Below are 17,970 nucleotides of genomic sequence, written 5' to 3'. Positions count from 1 at the left end.
AGCAACTAGCGTGCGATGCACCTGGCTCCAGTAGGACGCCTGCACCACGTCTCCTACAGTATGAGCCACATCTCCAGCCACTTCCAATTGATTGAGCGCACGACTTCAATATCGACCAGACATCTTTTCGATCGAGCATCGCACTCATCGGGGTTGCATTCCTGGATCTACACGAGATGCTGGTACCAGGTCCGCCTGCCGTATCCGTGGTGACGGCGAGTACTCCGGATCCTTCAGTCGCCATGACGGCCCATAGAGACAAGTAAAGGCAGACCTCCAGGGATGTCATGGCTTTACGGCATAAAACGTGGCTAGTCAGGCATAGCACTACTACGATTTCGCCCATCAATGCCACAGAGCCGAACGTCTGCACGCGTGCTGTGTAGCAAGACGTTCCCTTGAAGCTATAATCTGGTACCATTTGCTGGGGTTGGCACACCTTGATCATGTCATCCACGATGACTTTGAGTCTGAGGAGCTTATCGCGCTCTCACCTCCTCGCAGACGAGGTGACCTCCAATCTGTGGCCGCTCTCTCACCTGTAGGCGTCTGAGAGTGGCCCATATAAGGCTTTCATATCGTCATTCGCTTCTCTTTCTCCCTCCATCCTTCTTTCTCTATCCCTCGACGCTTCTTTCTACTCAAGTAACCTCAATCACTGCACCCATTCGCTCGACACAAGGTCAGCTTCGGCTCCTGCTCGTCGTCAAGACCTTCCATCACAGTCCTTGACTAGTGATAGCTATGTCCGCGGACAGCGTTCCGATGGAGGACGTTCAACAGTACACACGTGAGAGATCGGCAAGTCCCATTTTTGAGCCTGAGTGCCCGACAGCTTCTGTGCCCATCGCCATCATGGCCGCACCCCTATCTACAAACAATCCAAAGTCCCCCACTCCAGAGGTCCTTAGCAATTCACCATACATGCAGAGCCTCCTGGACATTGAGACCAGGGCTAAGCTTGCCATCATGGGCTGGAACGCCGGCGGGGTAGAGTCAATGTTGCCTGCAAAGCGCAAGGGTATGTGCTTTCCCCATCTGAGAAGTGTATCTTGCTAACTCATGGTAGCTTTGGATTCGCTGTCGGAAAGTGATGACGAAGACAGCGACGACGATCAAGATTCTGAAGACGTAGCACCATACGACCCAGCCCAGCAGCGCCGGCCCAGACTACCAATGTACCACCCAGGCTTCAAACAAGCCGAGGGAGACGTTCAAGAACTCTTGCGTGTCTTTATGGATTTCTTAAAGGCAGCCAATAGTCTCGGTGTTGCTAGAGAAGAGGCAAACTATCTCTGGAACCAGATCATAAAGAACCGCAACATTCTCTACCAAGACGAGATCCGCATCGCCGTGACTGGAGACACTGGTACCGGAAAGTCCGCCACAACAAACGCTCTTCTTGGTGAAGATCTGACACCAGAGGTATTTTTACTCCAGATACGAAGCGAAGAGCTATCACTAACGCGCATTTCTAGGGTGACAGCGGCGCGGCGTGTACGAATGTCGTTACGGAATTTCGCCAAAAGACCCTATCAACCAACATCGGCGCAGTACAAGCGGAAGTCCAGTTCTACTGCCTCGAGTACTGCACTGATGATCTAGTCACGAACTGGTTCAAGGTTTGGTTCAACACTAGGCAGAAGCTCATGCAAGACGAAGACAGTGTCGACGACGAGGACCGCGCACGTAAAGACGCTGCATTAGAGTGCCTGGAACATCTCTTCGCCTCCCGCGTTGCTCCGGAATCTCTCGAGGACTTTATGTCATCAGGCAAGACTCTTAAGGACAACCCAGCATTGAAGAAGCTGTTGAAGTGGACTATGGATATCCACGGCCAGTTCGTACCGGACGGAGAGCTCTCCGTGCCCTTCAAGTCTAGTACGCATAATGATATGCGCGAACAGCTTCGTCCGTTCCGGATGCGAGCTCCCAACGCACGTTACCAAGGCAAAGTACTCCCATTCAGCCCGTGGCCATTCGTCGAGATCATACGGTAAGAACATACCCTTTCATACATAGGCTGCGTTGCTGACAGCAATCATAGATATTACGTCGATAGTCCTCTACTTCAGGATGGCATTTGCTTGGCCGATGTTCCAGGAACAAAGGACGTCAACATGTACCGTGTCACTGCCGCAACCGCCTATCTGCAGCAATGCGAGATGACCATTGTGGTCGTTGACATCAAGCGTGCAACAAGTGATCAATCATTTCGGCAACATTACCTCGATGCGCACAGCCGAAGGCACCATGGCAGCGTCATTCTTGTCGCGACGAGAGCCGATGTAAGTTTACACAGCAAGCAGGCAACTTATTGTGACTAATCATATGCGCCGTAGGAACTGAATGACGACGGCGGCAGTACGCTCCAGCTAGACATTATAGCAGAAGAACAACTGGTGCCCATTGAAGATGAGTTAGCCGACCTCGAGAACAAACTGCAAGCCATAGACAACGAACTAGAATCCAACAAGCTTGAAATGAAGCGATTGAGGCAGAAGATTCAGCAGAACACTGCCACTGAAGATGGGCTTCGCCAGCTTGAGAGCCTCAAGGCAGCAAACAAGGCCTTGGCCAGCCGCAAGAAAGGAAAGGACATGATGCCGCGCATACCTATCCTAGAGAAAGAGTAAGTCTTGCCCCCACATTCGACTTCAGCAAGCTTACTTCGTCAGGCGCAAAGATGCACGCATTGCATGCCGTAACCGATTCGTCGCCGCTGGTATGAATCGTATGTACAGCCAAAACACCGGCGACGATGCTGGCGCTGCAGCTTTCTGCGTCTCCAATCGTATGTACATGCGACATCGCCGCGGTTACAACACAAAGAACTTAGAGAAGATGCCTACGATGAAGCTCGACGAGACCCAGATCCCAGCCGCATGCACCTATATTGCAGGCATTCCTTCGCAAGGAAGGACCGCAGTCTTGGAGCATTTCATCCACTTCGAAGTCCCGATGCTGTTGAGCATCGTCCAGATGAGCTGCAGCAAGACCACCGAGGCTAGGATTGAGCATGTAACGAAAATCATCGATAAGTCTATTAAGGTACCATCTCTATTCCCCGGTCGAAGCATGTCACTAATAGCTACAGAATCTTGAGTCCCGCGTGCGAGCTGTTGCGACAAAGTGCAACAAGACGTTTGTGAAGGAACTTGTAGCGGCGCTCTCAAACCATGAGTTGCAAGACAGGTTCGACAAGGTCGCTGAGAAGAAGCTCGATGAGCTACTCAAGATAGTATGGCTCATGTCATCTATTCGCTTTCTTTACTGACTATTGTAGAACGCAGCTTCGCATAAAGCCTTGGTGAACAAGAGAGGTTCGTGCTGCCCCCTTCCAAGACTAGTAAGCCAATCGCTAACGAGATGCAGGCACTTATCATCAGAAGAAACTTGGCATCAAGCACGATGTGAACGCCGCGTTATTGGCTCCCACGAAGCAGGCCGTCCTCGACGTATTCCGGGATCTACTGGATGCAGCACCCGCAAGCTTCAAAGCCCAGACTGCCCAGACTATCAAAGCCGGCATCAACGATTTGAACAAGCAACTCAAAGGTGAGTTCGCTGATCCATAAGTTCCTTCTCCTACTAATGCACACTGTAGACGATCCTCAGGCTTTGGCTGGTGACGCATATCAGGTCTGCTTCGGCAACAACCTCGTCGGCTACGAGAAGGACATCACTCTGAAGGTTGACAATTCCATGAAAGACCTCCGCACGGGTCTCATCGCCATCTATCAGAAGGCCGTCAAGCCGGGAGACAAGTGCTACCTGTCCTTAGCCATGGAGCCTATCTACGAAAAAGCGCTCGAGCAGAAGCCCGGTAAAGGTAACATCCCACATCCTACTACATCATTAACACCCCCACTAACCCACTCACAGGTCAGAAGCTTCGTGACGTCCGCCACGCGTACCTCGAAGAAAAGATCATCGGTCTCAACGGCCCCTTCTCCGCCATCGCCGAAGAAGTCGAAAAGGACGTCAAAGCCCTCATCAAGAACACCTGCGACAAGCTGCGCAAAGAAGTCGTCGAGATCCTCAAGACCATTCGCGCTGCTTTCCAGCGCCAGAAGAATAGAAAGGAGCATGACACGCCCGAGGGACGCCAGTTCCGCCAGGAGCTGCATGAGTTGGTGGCTGAGGCGCGCAGGATTCTCGAGGGCGTTGTGAGCAAGAGTTTGGAGAAGTGCAAGGAGCATAAGTGAGTGGGCGCGGGTGGCGTGGTATGGAGGAGGGGAGTACGGTGGACTGCGCGCTACTTGGGTTGGATGGTACTAGGGTGTTTTGGGCGGGAACGGGCAGGGATGTCGCTCACTTTAAGGCTGCGGCGCGACGACTTTGCATGCGTTGAAGCCTTGGTGGCGTTTACGGCTGTATGTTTCATCTAAAGAAAAGCAGTACTTCGTGGCGGCAAGTTCGCGCCGTGACTTCTGCGGACTGCTTGGTACGAACAGGTCTTCTAATCTATGCTATCATTTCTCCCATGCATACGTCTTCTTGTTTGCGCGCTTGTCCCGTGATGATCCGATTACAATGACTTTAAATGTAATTTGGGTAGCTGGATACGTGATGACTGTGATTTGCCGACGACTGATTCTAAGCTGGTACGCTCCATGTACATCCATCCCATGCATACGCAAAATGGGTTGAAAGACGAAGTCGCAGGCTGCGATCAATCGGCGTTGCTATGATAATCTGGCGTCTAACTGTTTGGAATTCCGATGGAAACTTCCAGCTTATTTCGTGCTATGAGAATTGGGAGCTGCAACAGATCGAGTCCTGGGGTTGTGCATATGGAGGACCTCCCGCTAGTCCGTATCAAGCTAGTGTGCTAGCCTTGACCGGTCTCAGGCAAACATCACTCGCGGCCACCAATCAGCGTTGAATGACGTCCGCGGATTTCTGTTTCTGTCCTCAGCCCGGCCAGCGCAACATCTCAGCTGCCATATCTATGGCACGCCGCCGCCCTTTGTCCTTCCCTTTCTTCCATCGAAACAATTTGCGCAAAACCGCATCATCTTCTCGCCAAGATCGTTAGCAGCTTACCTAGGTACCTAGGTACCTAGACCTCTATCTCGATCAAGAGGGCGGCGAAGCCGCCCCCAGGCCGTACTTAGCCGGACCCTACGATTGACAACACCATCAACGCACGCGCATTCCCGTAAATCTCAGCGACGCTTGGGGCCTCCTCTCCTCTCATCCCTATCAACGACCATCGATAGCTGAAGCGGCCTAGGTATAGGCCGCTTACGCCATCAACTGCACCCACTAGTACGCGTCTAGCCCCCATACATCCAAACTGAGATGCTAATGGTACGATAGTGATCATCGCTTAGAACAGTTCGGTTACTGTCCGTTCTGCGCAGCAGGAGACCAACAATACCATCCTGATGACCCAATACACGGATCAGCCTCGTTCGCCGCGCTTCAGATACCTGGTGCCTTTCGGGAAGATAATTATGAGTGTTCAGAAAGTGACTCGCTATGGTGGACGGATCGCACAGTGAACCCCTTGGATGTGGAAGGCTATCCAGCCTTCAACATCTGGGCCGAGAGTGTTCCTTTGGGAACCTCTGTCTCTGAGTCTTTCGACTTGGAAAATTTCATTGACATCGATCTGTTAACCTGGCCTGCTCACGAACCTCAAAACTTCCCTACACCAGAGATCAGTCCGTCGGCCGATGACGCTATGGCCGAAAATTTCCAATCGCACATTCACAAGAACTTCACAACCCCGACAATCTCCCCCGCTTCCATGAACCATTTCTCCGAGGTTTCAGCCCCAGGCACTGCGTTAAGGCTGGCAACAGATCGATATCCAAGTATTTCGACTCCTGCAAGCTCCGAGCCCAGGTCATCCATTTCTACAAGTCCCCCTAGTAGTGGCCTGGGCTGTGACGACGCTTTCACTGGCAAGAGAGAAATCAGCTCGGTTTATATGGTTCAGTCATGCCCAACATGCAAAATCAGCTTCACGAAAGAGGCTCATTACAGGCACCACCGACGCCACCGCCAATGCACGGCTCCCTCATCGACAAATCAATGCGACGCATGTCAACGAGTCTTCACGTTACCAAAAGACCTCCGAAGACACCAAAAGCGATCCTGTACTGTTCAGACAGTTAGGGAGTCTTTCGCATGCTCGATTTGTGAGCGTTCATACCTTCGAGAAGACTCGTTGAGGCGCCACGTACGGGAGGTGCATGCCAATGAAAGCGGCTAATACTGTCGACATCATCATCATCAGTTCTGCGAATCACGATTGGAGGTCGAAGCGATCTCGTCTTATTGGAAAAGAGTACCGGGCCTAGTACCAAGACTCAGGATGCTCCTGCTGCCGAATGGACTCGACCATGTCAGCATGATCATAGCTCGAAATCCTCCATGTATGGAGGTGCGCAAGTATACCTCGGGGCGTTGAGGACTGTGCCAGAGCCTCTTTGATGTAACCGTCTCGGCGGGGAAGCGGAGTCGTAAACCATTTCCACATCATCGAGGTAAAAAAAGACCATCTGGCATGGGGGGTATGCGACCGTTTTGTTTGTTGTTTCCTTCACGTCCGGTCACTCATTTTCTTCCTCGACTTGTTGTCCTTTTCATCACAACTACTCTTCATCCCCACAAAAGCGCACCAGAGGGCTCAATTCACATTGAGTCAGGATATTCCGGTCATTTACGTGCGTATTCTTTGTAAGATGTTGCCTTTGGTATAGGGCCTGCCCGTTCATTGGCAGTTGAGATGATGCTGACTTCTATTCTACCTTTCGTGCCATTATGCACAAAACTCATTACTTCGTTGTATATATTGAGAAAAATAAAACTCAAAAGGCCTAAAACTTCGAGTTTCCAGACCCCGACATCGCACTTGAGATCAGACGGGTACCTGCTGGGCCAGCTTTCTGACCAGCCTTTCTTTGCGCCGCTTATCTCTCTGCTTCTTAGACTTCTTCTCACGCACTTTCTCACTGATTTTCTCAAGGATACGGACCTCTTCCTCTTTCATCTTCTGGTTCAAAGGTGGTGACTGCGGGTCGTGATTGGTCGTACCCAACACCTCAGCGTACGTAGGTATACTCGAAAGCCAATGTGGGTATCGAAACTGCGTTCTCGTCCGACTTACAATCCCCTTCAGCTTCGGGTAATCCTCCATTTGTAATCGGTATGGTATTACAGGCTTTGGAACTCGTACCACCAACACGCGTCTCTCGCCGTACCAGAATCGCGCTAAACACTGATCACTTTTGTACATACGCTCCTGTTTTCTTTTCGCATATGTAGCCGAGTTGCCAGAAAGGCCTGTCAGAAATGAGTGAAGCTCAAGCTCCGGGCCTGGTCCGTGCAGATGGTTGATGTCTGTGATGACGTATACGTCCGCATGGGAGTGGTTTCGCAGGAAAGAAGAAACGCGCCAGTGGGACTGGAGTATTAAGCCCTCGGGGAGGAAGCGATCAAGCTGTCCGTTGAGAGTTGACCCGTTCCCCCACATGAGCCTCATGTATGCAGCAGGCAATTCTGTGTTGCCCAGATCCGCAGGTCCTCGCTCTTGTATTCTGGCCAAGCCGAGCTGAGACTGGCGTGGCCCATAACTTTGTTCATCTTCTTCGAGACTCAGGAGAGGAGGCTCGAAATGCTTGTCCAGCCTGCGAGCTCGTCCCGCGGAGATCAGAGTCCTCTTTTTGTCATTGTGTCGCTGCCGCATTGGAGATCGGATGAAGGCTTGAGGTAGCCAGAGCGGAGACCTGTAGAAGGGCTGATCGCTATACCTCAAGATGACTAGCACTCTCGAGTCAGACATCGTGACTCTATTGCATCGCCTCCACGTCTTACTCAGCCCCGCACCTTCCTTCCAGGCTACGAGCGCTTTGCGGCCTTTCAAATGCCCATTCGCCGAGTTGAGAAGAATTGGCATTGAGACGCCGGCGTGACCATCTTTTAAGAATCCACCGGTCGTGTCGACAACGGGATGTGAACTGGTGGACATGCTCCAGGAAATTCTCTTGTTCATGCCGACAATTTCGGTCCAAGTTCGCGTTGATAAACTCACAAACTGCTCGAACCGCCGGTGGTCTTCTCCTCCACGTTCTGGCTCACTCCAAGCTCTGTATGAGAAGCGTACATCCTATTTTAGTCTCAACAATGTTTCTTAACAGTCATTCTGGGAGAACGTACGTTTATGCCGTCAAAACTTGAATCCCCATCTTGCGATCCGATTATCCAAGCTGCGGCCCATATTCGAAAGTTGACAACACGTCCCCATAAGCCTGGCTGGCATTCTTCGCTGTTATAAGGTATGGTATCAGAAAGATTTGACCAATCCACTCTGGAGCGCCAAGCTGGTTCCGGAAATTCCCATGGTTTGTATTGTAGGCCGCTTAGTGAGTGTAGAGCCTTGTCTCTGACGTTTGGTGTTGCATCACTCACTCCCATCAATGACTCTGGCCCCGTCTCTACAAGTGAAAGAGAGCCATCTTCGTGAGATAAAGCCGCAAAGGAATATCGAGTGCTGGCAATCTGGTTCTTGTGATCCGCAAAACGGAAAGGCTTTGGTGAATGGTGGATATGGGGAGATGACTGATCAGAATGTGGCGCAACTTCAGACCCTAGCGACTGCCGTCCAGCATGAGGCGAACGCCTCATTGTCACTTCGTTCATTCTGATAGTACAAGATGAACTCAAAAAGACGTAGCACGCCAACTAAGAAAACATTAAACACCCTGGGGTTTACGTTGACGTTAGGTCACCTACTTCGCAGGTTTTTGTCTTGATGTAGTCCGCAGGCAAGGCTAGTTTTTTTATTGTATGAGGTGGTAGGGTAAATCTAAATCGCGTTTGATGTTACAAGATCCAACGTGATGATGCGGACAATGTGGCTGGGCTGAGCTGTTCTCTCGCGGCCTTCGTTCACAGCCAATCGCTAATCAATGCTCAATCTGGCTAGCTCACGCCTACTGACAGCCGAGAATCTTTTCTTACTCTAGATGTGGCCTCCAATAGCATGTCGCAAATGATCACATAGGAGTAAACCGACTGAAAGATACGTGAACAAGAAATAATCCATGGATGAGTTTCGTGGCCTCCAATAATCGGGGAGGGGCCTGAAACTCAGAGTAACGCGGCCTCCAATGGCAAGGCTTCCAGTTTTTTGGACGCTACATGCAGGCTACAATGTAATGAGATGCGACATATTACTTACTGCTTTCATAGTGTAGCCACAACTGTGGCCTCCAATCCCGACACGATCCTATGGCGGTAAAGTATTGCACAGAGAGACTATACCCACGACAGCGTAGTCTCCCACAGAAGTAACCGTACGCCTTCTTGCGGCCTTCTTTACCATCCAACTGCTTCCAATGTAGGCAAAATGTTCTTGCGGCCTCGAATCAACTATGCCGATTTCACAGTTTGCGGCCACGCTTCTTATCCAACAGGCTTCGAATGAGATGGTATTAAGCAGAGACGTGGTTCGCGATGTAGACGTATCGATGGTCAAGCACGAACAGTCCAGATTGTACGATCTCAGAACCAGTGATGACCAGCCAGCATTCCACGGTGAGTTCCTGCTAGTGTTTCATACATCGCGCAAAGACTAATGCATTTCAGAAACCCGCCTACTTCCCTAGCAGTACTCTCGCAGCTTTCGGTTCAGACAAGTCTTCTCGTAGTCTTGTATCTTGGAAGACCAAAACGGAAAAGATGGCGGCGCCTAAAACACCATCGACAGATGGGGAGCAGCCCGTGCGTCCGTTCGCACCAGTTCATCCATGACTCGGCGGCTAACAAAGTTCGTGTGTCTAGCGAGACGGAGGTCAACGCCCCAAACTTACACACCAAACTCTGAATCCTATAGCGGACAACAGCGCGCGCGAAGATGGTGACATGCCGCTCGGCCGATGGATCGGTGAAACGAGAAAAGAGGAGACTTGGAGTGTATATAGTCGAATGAGTAACGCCTAGGGTGTGCACTGCGGAAGCGCATGATTGTCGGAGGGTATAATCGGCTTTAGGTTCGTTCGTGCCGCAGAAGCAACCCTGTAGCTCCAAGCTTTCGCTAGTTCCTTCTCTTTGCTTTATTCCCGTGAAGGCTGGCTTCCGTGATTGTGAATGTTAGTGAGATGCCAATGGAACCACTGGAAGAGGCCCTCAGCGATCGAGCTTGTGGTGATTGTATCGGGAAGAAACCGGGTAGGTCGGGAAGGTTGACAACTCAGTCACAAGGGCATCGTGATGCCCAGCGGCGCTGCTGCAAGCCCTGTGGAAGCGGTGTGGGCCATGGAAGGAAGAGCAACCAGGAAGAAAGAAAGATGACAGCCACACCCGCGCTCAAGGATGGAAGAGTAAGATGCCGTTACTTGACTTTGAGTCCAGGTGACGGCACTCCACAGCGCGCTAAAAGGCTTAGCGCGGAAGAGGCGCCCCCGCAGTCCACGCGAGCCTCGCAACTGATCTTGTCAAGACTCCCGACGTCACGAAGACACCTCAGATGTTTGAGTAGCGGGCCTCGCGACACTTTCTCCATGAGCAAATTTCTTGCGTCCTTCCTGTTGTTGACCGCGATGGTGTCTTGGCCGTCACGGGGGCATCCTCCTAGCCAGGCCGCCCGCAACTATGACGATCGCACTCGGGGTCCGCAGGCACACCTGGGCAGCGCGCATCCATTGGCAGGCATGCACGCACCGAGCGGAAAGTGTGGCGATGCACTCCAGGAAGAGTATTCGCCCAACTGAGCACTACCCCGGACCCTCCCTGGGTGGTGGCCGGACTTCCGGTCCTGGCCACGATTTGACGATCCGTCATTTCCTAGCGAGATGCTAGTATCCAAACAAACAACATGCTTTTTTGTATCGTGTACGCGCCCATGTACAACCTTCGGCGGAAAGCTCTGGTTTGTTGCAGTATAAATGGGTCAAATCCTGCAGGTACCTGGCCCAGACCGGTTTCCTGCATGACAACTGTTATTCCCCACATTCACTCCAGCGGAGGGAATAATACTACCGTTCATCGCGTCATTGTGCTTTAGCAATGAATACCCTCCCCAGGTAGACATCAGGTGGCCAACACAGGCCGAAAAGAGCATTTTGTGGGTCAAGCGGTGACTGTGGTCTCAGAATTACACTTGGCTACCGATATCGTGAATGCTGGCACGGCCCTTCCACGCAGGTCTTCCCCACGTATATATTCTTGGGCAAACGGGCCTTACTCTTCCTCTTTCTTCCCCGAACGCTTCTCCACCCTTGGGTAATATTGATAAACATCGTTATGATCAATATTATTCTGCTCGGGCTTGCCGCCTGTTCGAGCCTCACGTACGCGGCTCCTGTATCGCCAGACCCTGCCGATGTCGCGAGTTTTCTCACTCGCCGCGCCGCAGTTGATGCTTGCCCCGGCTACACGGCCTCAAATGTAGTCGAGACCGGGGACACTTTGACTGCCGACCTTACCCTTTCTGGAGATGCGTGCAACGCATACAGCGAGGACATCAAGGACTTGAAGTTGCTAGTTGAGTACCAAACTAGTAAGTATCAGCATCTCTACTTTGGACACGCCTACTAACATCAAATAGACGAGCGTCTACATGTCAAGATCTACGATGCCGCTGAGCAAGTCTACCAAGTATCTGAAGAGGTGTTCCCACGCCCCAAACTCGAGAGGCGCGGCGATGCAAACCTGGCGCTTAAATTTGGCCTCAAGACCAGTCCATTCTCTTTCGATGTGACGCGCAGGGACAACGGCGAGGTTTTGTTTGACATTGGCACTGTGCCACTGGTTTTCGAGAAGCAGTATGTCCGCCTTCGCACCAAGCTGCCCGATAACCCCAACCTCTACGGCCTTGGTGAGCACAGCGACGCGTTCCGCTTCAATGCGGAGAACTACGAGCGTGTCTTGCTGAACGCGGAGTCTCCTCGAATTCCCAGGAATGCCAACCTGTACGGAACCCACCCTGTCTACTTCGACCACCGTGGCGACAAGGGCACCCATGGCGTCTTCATGCTCAACTCCAGCCCAATGCAAGTCGAAATGAAGAAGGGCGATGACGGCCAGTACCTTGAGTACAACACCATCGGTGGTGTTATCGATTTGTACTTCATGGCCGGTAGCAAGCCTGCCGAGGTTTCGAAGCAATATGCTGACATCGCGGGCTACTCTGCCATGTACCCATACTGGACCTTTGGATTCCACCAGTGCAAGTACGGCTACTGGGACGTCAACATGGTCGCTGAAGTCGTCGGCAACTACTCGACTGCTGGAATTCCCCTTGAGGTCATGTGGACTGATATTGACTACATGTATCTTCGCGAGGACTTCACGGTTGACCCCGAGCGCTTCCCCCTCTCCAAGATGCGTGAGCTTGTGCAAACACTCCACTCGCGCGATCAGCGGTACATTCTGATTCTCGACCCGGGTGTTCACGCTGTGGGCGGTCAGTACCTCAGCTACAAGAAGGGTCACGATATGGACGTCTTCTTGAAGGCCGCCGATGGCTCCGACATGCTCGGAATTCAATGGCCCGGTGAAGTCGCATGGCCTGACTGGTTCCACCCCAACACGGAGAAGTGGTGGACTGATGAAATGAACATCCAGTTCAACCCCGAGTCAGGTATCGATATCGATGGTATCTGGGTCGACATGAACGAGGCCTCCAGCTTCTGTCACGATGTCACAACCTGCAACCCTCGCCAGCAAACCATCGACGACAACATTCCTCCTCACCCTGCCAATGCGCCACGACCCAACACCGGCCGCCCGATTCCTGGCTTCCCAGAATCCTTCCAGCCGGGTTACAGCAACAAGGCCCGTGATGTAGAGCCCATTTCTGCACCACGCCCAGATTCTGTTGAAGCTCGCGGTTTCCAGTCTCTACCTGCTCGCCAGACCTACGATAGCCCGAGTGGTATGAAGGGTTTCCCCGACCGCGAATGGTTCAAGCCTGCCTACGGTATCAACAGCCATCTAGGTGACATTTCGCGCCAAACCATCCCCATGAACACAACCAACTATGACGGAAGCTGGCAGTACGACACACACAACCTCTACGGCAACATGATGGCATCCACGACCCGCGAGTCCATGCTAGCCCGCCGTCCCGCCCTCCGTCCCTTCGTGCTCACCCGCTCCACCTTCGCCGGCACCGGCCGCAAGGTAGCCCACTGGTTCGGCGACAACTTCTCCGCTTGGGACGACTACCGCATCTCCATTCGTCAAATGCTTTCCTTCGTCTCCATGCACCAAATGCCCATGGTCGGCTCCGACGTATGCGGTTTCAACGGCAACGCAGACCAATACATGTGCGCCCGCTGGGCCACGCTCGGCGCCTTCCAGCCCTTCTACCGCAACCACGCGGAAATCAGCGCCATCCACCAAGAATTCTACCTCTGGGACGTAGTCGCCGAAGCCGCGAAGCGGGCCATCGATACGCGTTACAAGCTGCTCGATTACATCTACACGGGTCTGTACTACCAAACCAAAGAAGGCACGCCCATGATCAACCCCCTCTTCTTCCTCTACCCCGAAGACGCGAATACCTTTGGCATCGACCTGCAATGGTTCTACGGCGACGCCCTGCTCATCTCACCCGTTGTAACAGACTACTCCGACACCGTCACTTTCTACCTGCCCCAAGACACGTTCTACGACTACTGGACGTACGCCAAGGTCGAAGGCGAGGGCAAGAACGTCACAGTCAGCAACCTAGGCTACAGCGACATCCCCGTGCACATCCGCGGCGGCTCCATCGTGCCCCAGCGTGTCAACAGCGCGAATACCACAAAGGCGCTGCGCAAAGAAGACTTTTTGATCATCGTTGCGCCGGATGCGGATGGCAAGGCGACGGGACGGCTGTACCTTGATGACGGCGAGAGTCTGGAGCAGCCTGCTATGAGCGAAATCTCCTTTTCGTACGACGGCGCCAAGTTCAGCGCTACGGGCTCTTTTGCCTATGCTGGCGCGAATGAGGAGAGCGTTACTGTTGCCCAGGTTGTTGTGCTGGGCCGGGGTGAGGCTGGTGCTACGGGTAACTTTGACAGCGAGAAGGGTGCTGTTACGGTTGATGGGCCGTGGAAGATGGATGGCGAGTTCTCATTCGAGTTGTAAGACTGGGACGACTGAGTGTGTGTTTGGTCTTTGACATTTAGGTTTCATTTACGGCTTTATCTACACGGAGGTGGCATCTTGTTGTTTAGTTGGATATGTTGTTGGATTGGATCTTCATTGCAAGCGGTTTGCATGTAGACATGGCGTTCACGGGTGTTTGATTGGATATGTGTATGGGATTGTATTCATGGAACGGGTTCTTGAGATACCATGGGAGGGCTCTGGAGGACAACTCTCTATTCTTTATTTTCTTATCAATATATTGGTCCTTGTACTATTACAATATGCTTTCTAAAGCTTCCAGCATGACTGCCGTGTCATCAGATCCTCATACCGTCCAATTTCCGACATCACAGCACGTACTCTGAATTCGTCGGCTTGCAACACCGACTCGACACATGATGTTGATCATCGTATTGTATTCAGGATACGTGCTGTGATGTCGGGAATTGGACGGTATGAGGGCTTGATAACACGGCGCAACACTACAGCATGAGAAGTACAAAGGTACAGACCAAAATTGGTACGTACCACGCACCCACCAAGCCCGGCCGCAACCGCACCGATGTCGTGCAAATTAAGTATGGTCACAGCTCGAGGTGAGACGGGGCGGGTGCGGGTGCGAGATCATTCGTGCGGGGTAGTGGAGTGTTGACTCTCGTGTGACTGAGACACCGGTCTTGGCCTGACAGGTCACGCTGCCATCGCCCGGGGTTGTCTCACCGACCTTTCAACCACGAGCTCTTGTAGCGCACACCGACCATGTCGACCGAGGCTTCGGTGTGAATGTTACTCAAGATGTGCCGACCCATTGAGAGGGAAGCACTCCCGCATTCATGACGTTGGTGTTGTGCAAGCTATCGGTGCGTTGTCGCATAGACTTGTCCTTCTGATCGTGAATGTGTCGGTCGATTCTTGTGGCCGAACTGATGCCGTGATGGCAACTTGCGCGATAGGCGTAGTCGTAGAACGCATCGTCGGCGGTCCCCTCACTCCCCTCCTATCGTCGTTGCTTCAAGCTCGTCTCGAACGCTGTTCAGGCTGACATCTTGAACCTCGTAGCCGACTTCGATCTTGTTCTTTGGGCGTGCTTTGTTCAGACCTTCAAGCAAGACGCAGGCCTTGCAGACTTCCTGGCTCGAGAGGTATCCGCACTTCTTGCACTGGCCCATGACCTGCTTGCTCGTCTTCTTGGGTGTGAAGCCCTTCTTGACCTTCTTTCCGTTCGCTACTGGTAATGCGCCGTTGCTGTGCTGTCCACTGCCGTTGACACTCTTCGTGGTGATCTCAGTCTCGAGGTTGCCGTCAACGGCTGCTTCGTTCTGCCTGAGTTGGGCCTCGACGCTAGCCATCTCGCCACCTGTGCTGCGCCCTTGGGCACTTCCGCATCCGCCTTCCTCCTCTTCAGCCACAGGCACACTGCTCGAGCAAGCACCTCCGCAACCTTCATCGCTGCCAGGCACTAATTTCGCCATATCCTCGCCGCTCCTGACCACATCCAGGATAGCACTGGGCCGCACTCTCTCGAGGTTCTTGATCAGAGCACGTGCACTGCCGCGGAAGGCTTCAGGCGAGTATATGCATTCCGTGCTGAAGTAGTCGAGGCTCTTGTGGTGGGCGTAAAGGACGATCTCCTTCTCGTATGCGTACTTTAAAGGCTTGCTGCGCTTGATATTGGTATTCGAAGCTGGGTCAGACGACGCGGAGGGCGTAGATGTGATGATAGAAGTGGTGCGCGACAGACGGGGCAGGTCGCCTCTGAGCACTGTTCTAGTTAGTGTTCTGTAGATTTTGAACGTCGAAGACAGTACTCACAGTTCATTAGAACCGTCTCGGCGACGTCATCCGCATTGTGCCCCGTCACTACATGCTTGACTCCAAGCCTCGACGCCCCACGATCAAGCGCTTGCCGCCTGAAGACGCCACAGTACGTGCAGTTGCCCTTCTTGCCCACCTGCTCCACCACTTGATCCATTGTCCACCCGTAGAGCTCTGAATATCCCAGGATGGTCAGGTCCATGCTATACTGTTCCGCGTTCCTTTTTACCGTCTCCAGACTATCATCTCGGTAGCCTTTGATGCCCTCGTCGATTGACAGGAGGATGAGATCAAGGCCATAGTCGTAGCGCTCATTGAGTGTCTTGAGAACAGAAGCGAGGACGGTACTATCTTTCCCACCGGATGCGCCGATGGCGACCTTTTCGCCGCGTTGGAAGAGGGAATTTGTGGTGATGGTGTGGTGAATTTCCGTTTCAAAGACCGAGATGAAGCACGTCTTGCATAGCTTGGAGTGGTCCTTGGGGCGCAGTATGAGTGCCCGATTCACCTTGCACAGTGCGCAGGACGAGGGCGGCATATTCGGGCGTGATGTCTGGGCGTGGTGTGCGTAAGCCCAAGAGTGACGCGAATGCATGGCGGGGAGAAAATCCCATAGCGCGAGTCAGTCCCCACTTGCGCGGGGCGAGGCTGCCGTCATGCGACATGCGAAACACGAAACGCCGACGCCTCTCCTCTTCTGCACTCGTGCCCAATTTCCCCCTCCTCGACACTTCCTCAACGAAACACCACGCTATGCCCGGAGTCACTGATGCCCTTTGCCTCACTCACAGACACGCTTCTCTGCCAATGTCTTAGCAAGCGTGCTCAGCGACGATGTTTAGCAAATTCAATGTATCGGTATGAGGTGACTACTCAATGGCTCAGCAGACGCCATAACGTATAACCCTTAGACGCACCGGATCTTCCCTTTCCGTTATTCCCGCGCTGCAGAATCATAGACTGGGACAGGCCCCCTGAGCGGGGAGACTGCAGGCGCGGATGTTGCCATGCTACCACATGGCGATCGTGACTATGTACACGAGAGGCGAGCAGCTACCTCATAGCAATACAACGGAATCAAACATCTCCGCAGCTGAAGGATCTACCCGCACGCAGACTCTCAGCGATGAACTCCGTCGAGGATACGAACGGGACCTACGCGCAAAAACCTGCACACTTCGTTAGTGAACCAAAGAGTCTGGACCACTTGGCGTCCTTCGAGGCTCGCAACCGACGTACCGCTCCCTCCCTTGTCTACACACCAACCGCCTGGGGTCATGTGAGCGGATGCTTGAAATCTCTGAAGCCTGTCCGCCGCTGAACAGCCATGATTCTTGTCGCCTCACTCAAAGTGCCTTGTTACGAGGATGAAAATAGCCTGGACTCGCGGAACGGCGCTTCTCAACCCTATCGTGCCGATTTACGTTCAGCAGCTCGGCTCGACATAACTACACACACGTGCTCAAGTGCCGTCTTGCATAGTGACAGGACGTCGTTCGATTACGTGCTTAAGGAATCGCTCGCTGTCCCTGACGATCATCTAGGTTGGTTGTGGCATTTAGCTAATCGCTCTATCAACTCGACTATCGAATCATTGGCATCCACGCCCCATTCTCCATAGGCTGGCTCTATCATTCTATCGGTTTGCTCAAGATCGTCAGGAACTACAGCAGACCACGCTGCGCGACAGCGGCATTGGTGTGATTCAGCGCTTGGACCAAGTGACAAGAGCCCTCCCGTGAAATCCATCGTGGCCGGACTCCCGCGCACCCGGATAGAGGACGCCCGCCAGGGAGAGCCAGCTGCCAGGAGGCGAGTCATACTGATGACGAGTGTAACTAGCTATTCGGCATAGGTCGTCCAGAAACGTCGGCGTTCTGGCTCGGTTAGAGGTCGGCGAACTCATGTTCCTGAGATCGACGCGACCGCGCGGAATGGAAACCAGAGCGAGAACAGAATTCGCAGCCTTGATGTGGCTGTGTTACCCTTTCTCCGCGCGACAATTGTCTATGCAGGGTGTCAATCTCTCCGAGAAGTCGGCATCTGAGCAGAAAAACAAAA

The 17,970-nt window shown here is 52.8% G+C and overlaps 3 protein-coding genes across 3 annotated transcripts; 2 read left to right on the top strand and 1 right to left on the bottom strand.

The window, feature by feature from the left end:
• Positions 1-855: 855 nt before the first annotated feature.
• Positions 856-4,208, top strand: J4E88_007052 (uncharacterized protein; the record flags this gene model as incomplete). Its single annotated transcript, XM_049400673.1, has 11 exons — positions 856-1,021; positions 1,070-1,425; positions 1,479-1,996; positions 2,063-2,288; positions 2,343-2,632; positions 2,679-3,051; positions 3,098-3,241; positions 3,287-3,323; positions 3,376-3,558; positions 3,608-3,832; positions 3,886-4,208. The coding sequence occupies 11 exons, from the start codon at positions 856-858 to the stop codon at positions 4,206-4,208; spliced, it is 2,841 nt and encodes a 946-aa protein (XP_049253621.1).
• A 7,051-nt stretch (positions 4,209-11,259) lies between these two features.
• On the top strand, positions 11,260-14,091 carry J4E88_007051 (uncharacterized protein; the record flags this gene model as incomplete). Its single annotated transcript, XM_049400672.1, has 2 exons — positions 11,260-11,515; positions 11,564-14,091. 2 exons carry the CDS (start codon positions 11,260-11,262, stop codon positions 14,089-14,091), a joined length of 2,784 nt encoding a protein of 927 aa, XP_049253620.1.
• A 989-nt stretch (positions 14,092-15,080) lies between these two features.
• J4E88_007050 (uncharacterized protein) lies at positions 15,081-16,447 on the bottom strand (the record flags this gene model as incomplete). The annotated part of the gene is made up of 2 exons (XM_049400671.1): positions 15,081-15,856; positions 15,907-16,447. 2 exons carry the CDS (start codon positions 16,445-16,447, stop codon positions 15,081-15,083), a joined length of 1,317 nt encoding a protein of 438 aa, XP_049253619.1.
• Between the last annotated feature and the right edge of the window lie 1,523 nt (positions 16,448-17,970).

This window comes from Alternaria novae-zelandiae (genome assembly GCF_023758075.1).
Source record: "Alternaria novae-zelandiae strain BMP 2774 chromosome Unknown scaffold_14, whole genome shotgun sequence".
Lineage (NCBI taxonomy): Eukaryota > Fungi > Ascomycota > Dothideomycetes > Pleosporales > Pleosporaceae > Alternaria > Alternaria novae-zelandiae.
This window is presented reverse-complemented; position numbering and strand designations above follow the sequence as displayed.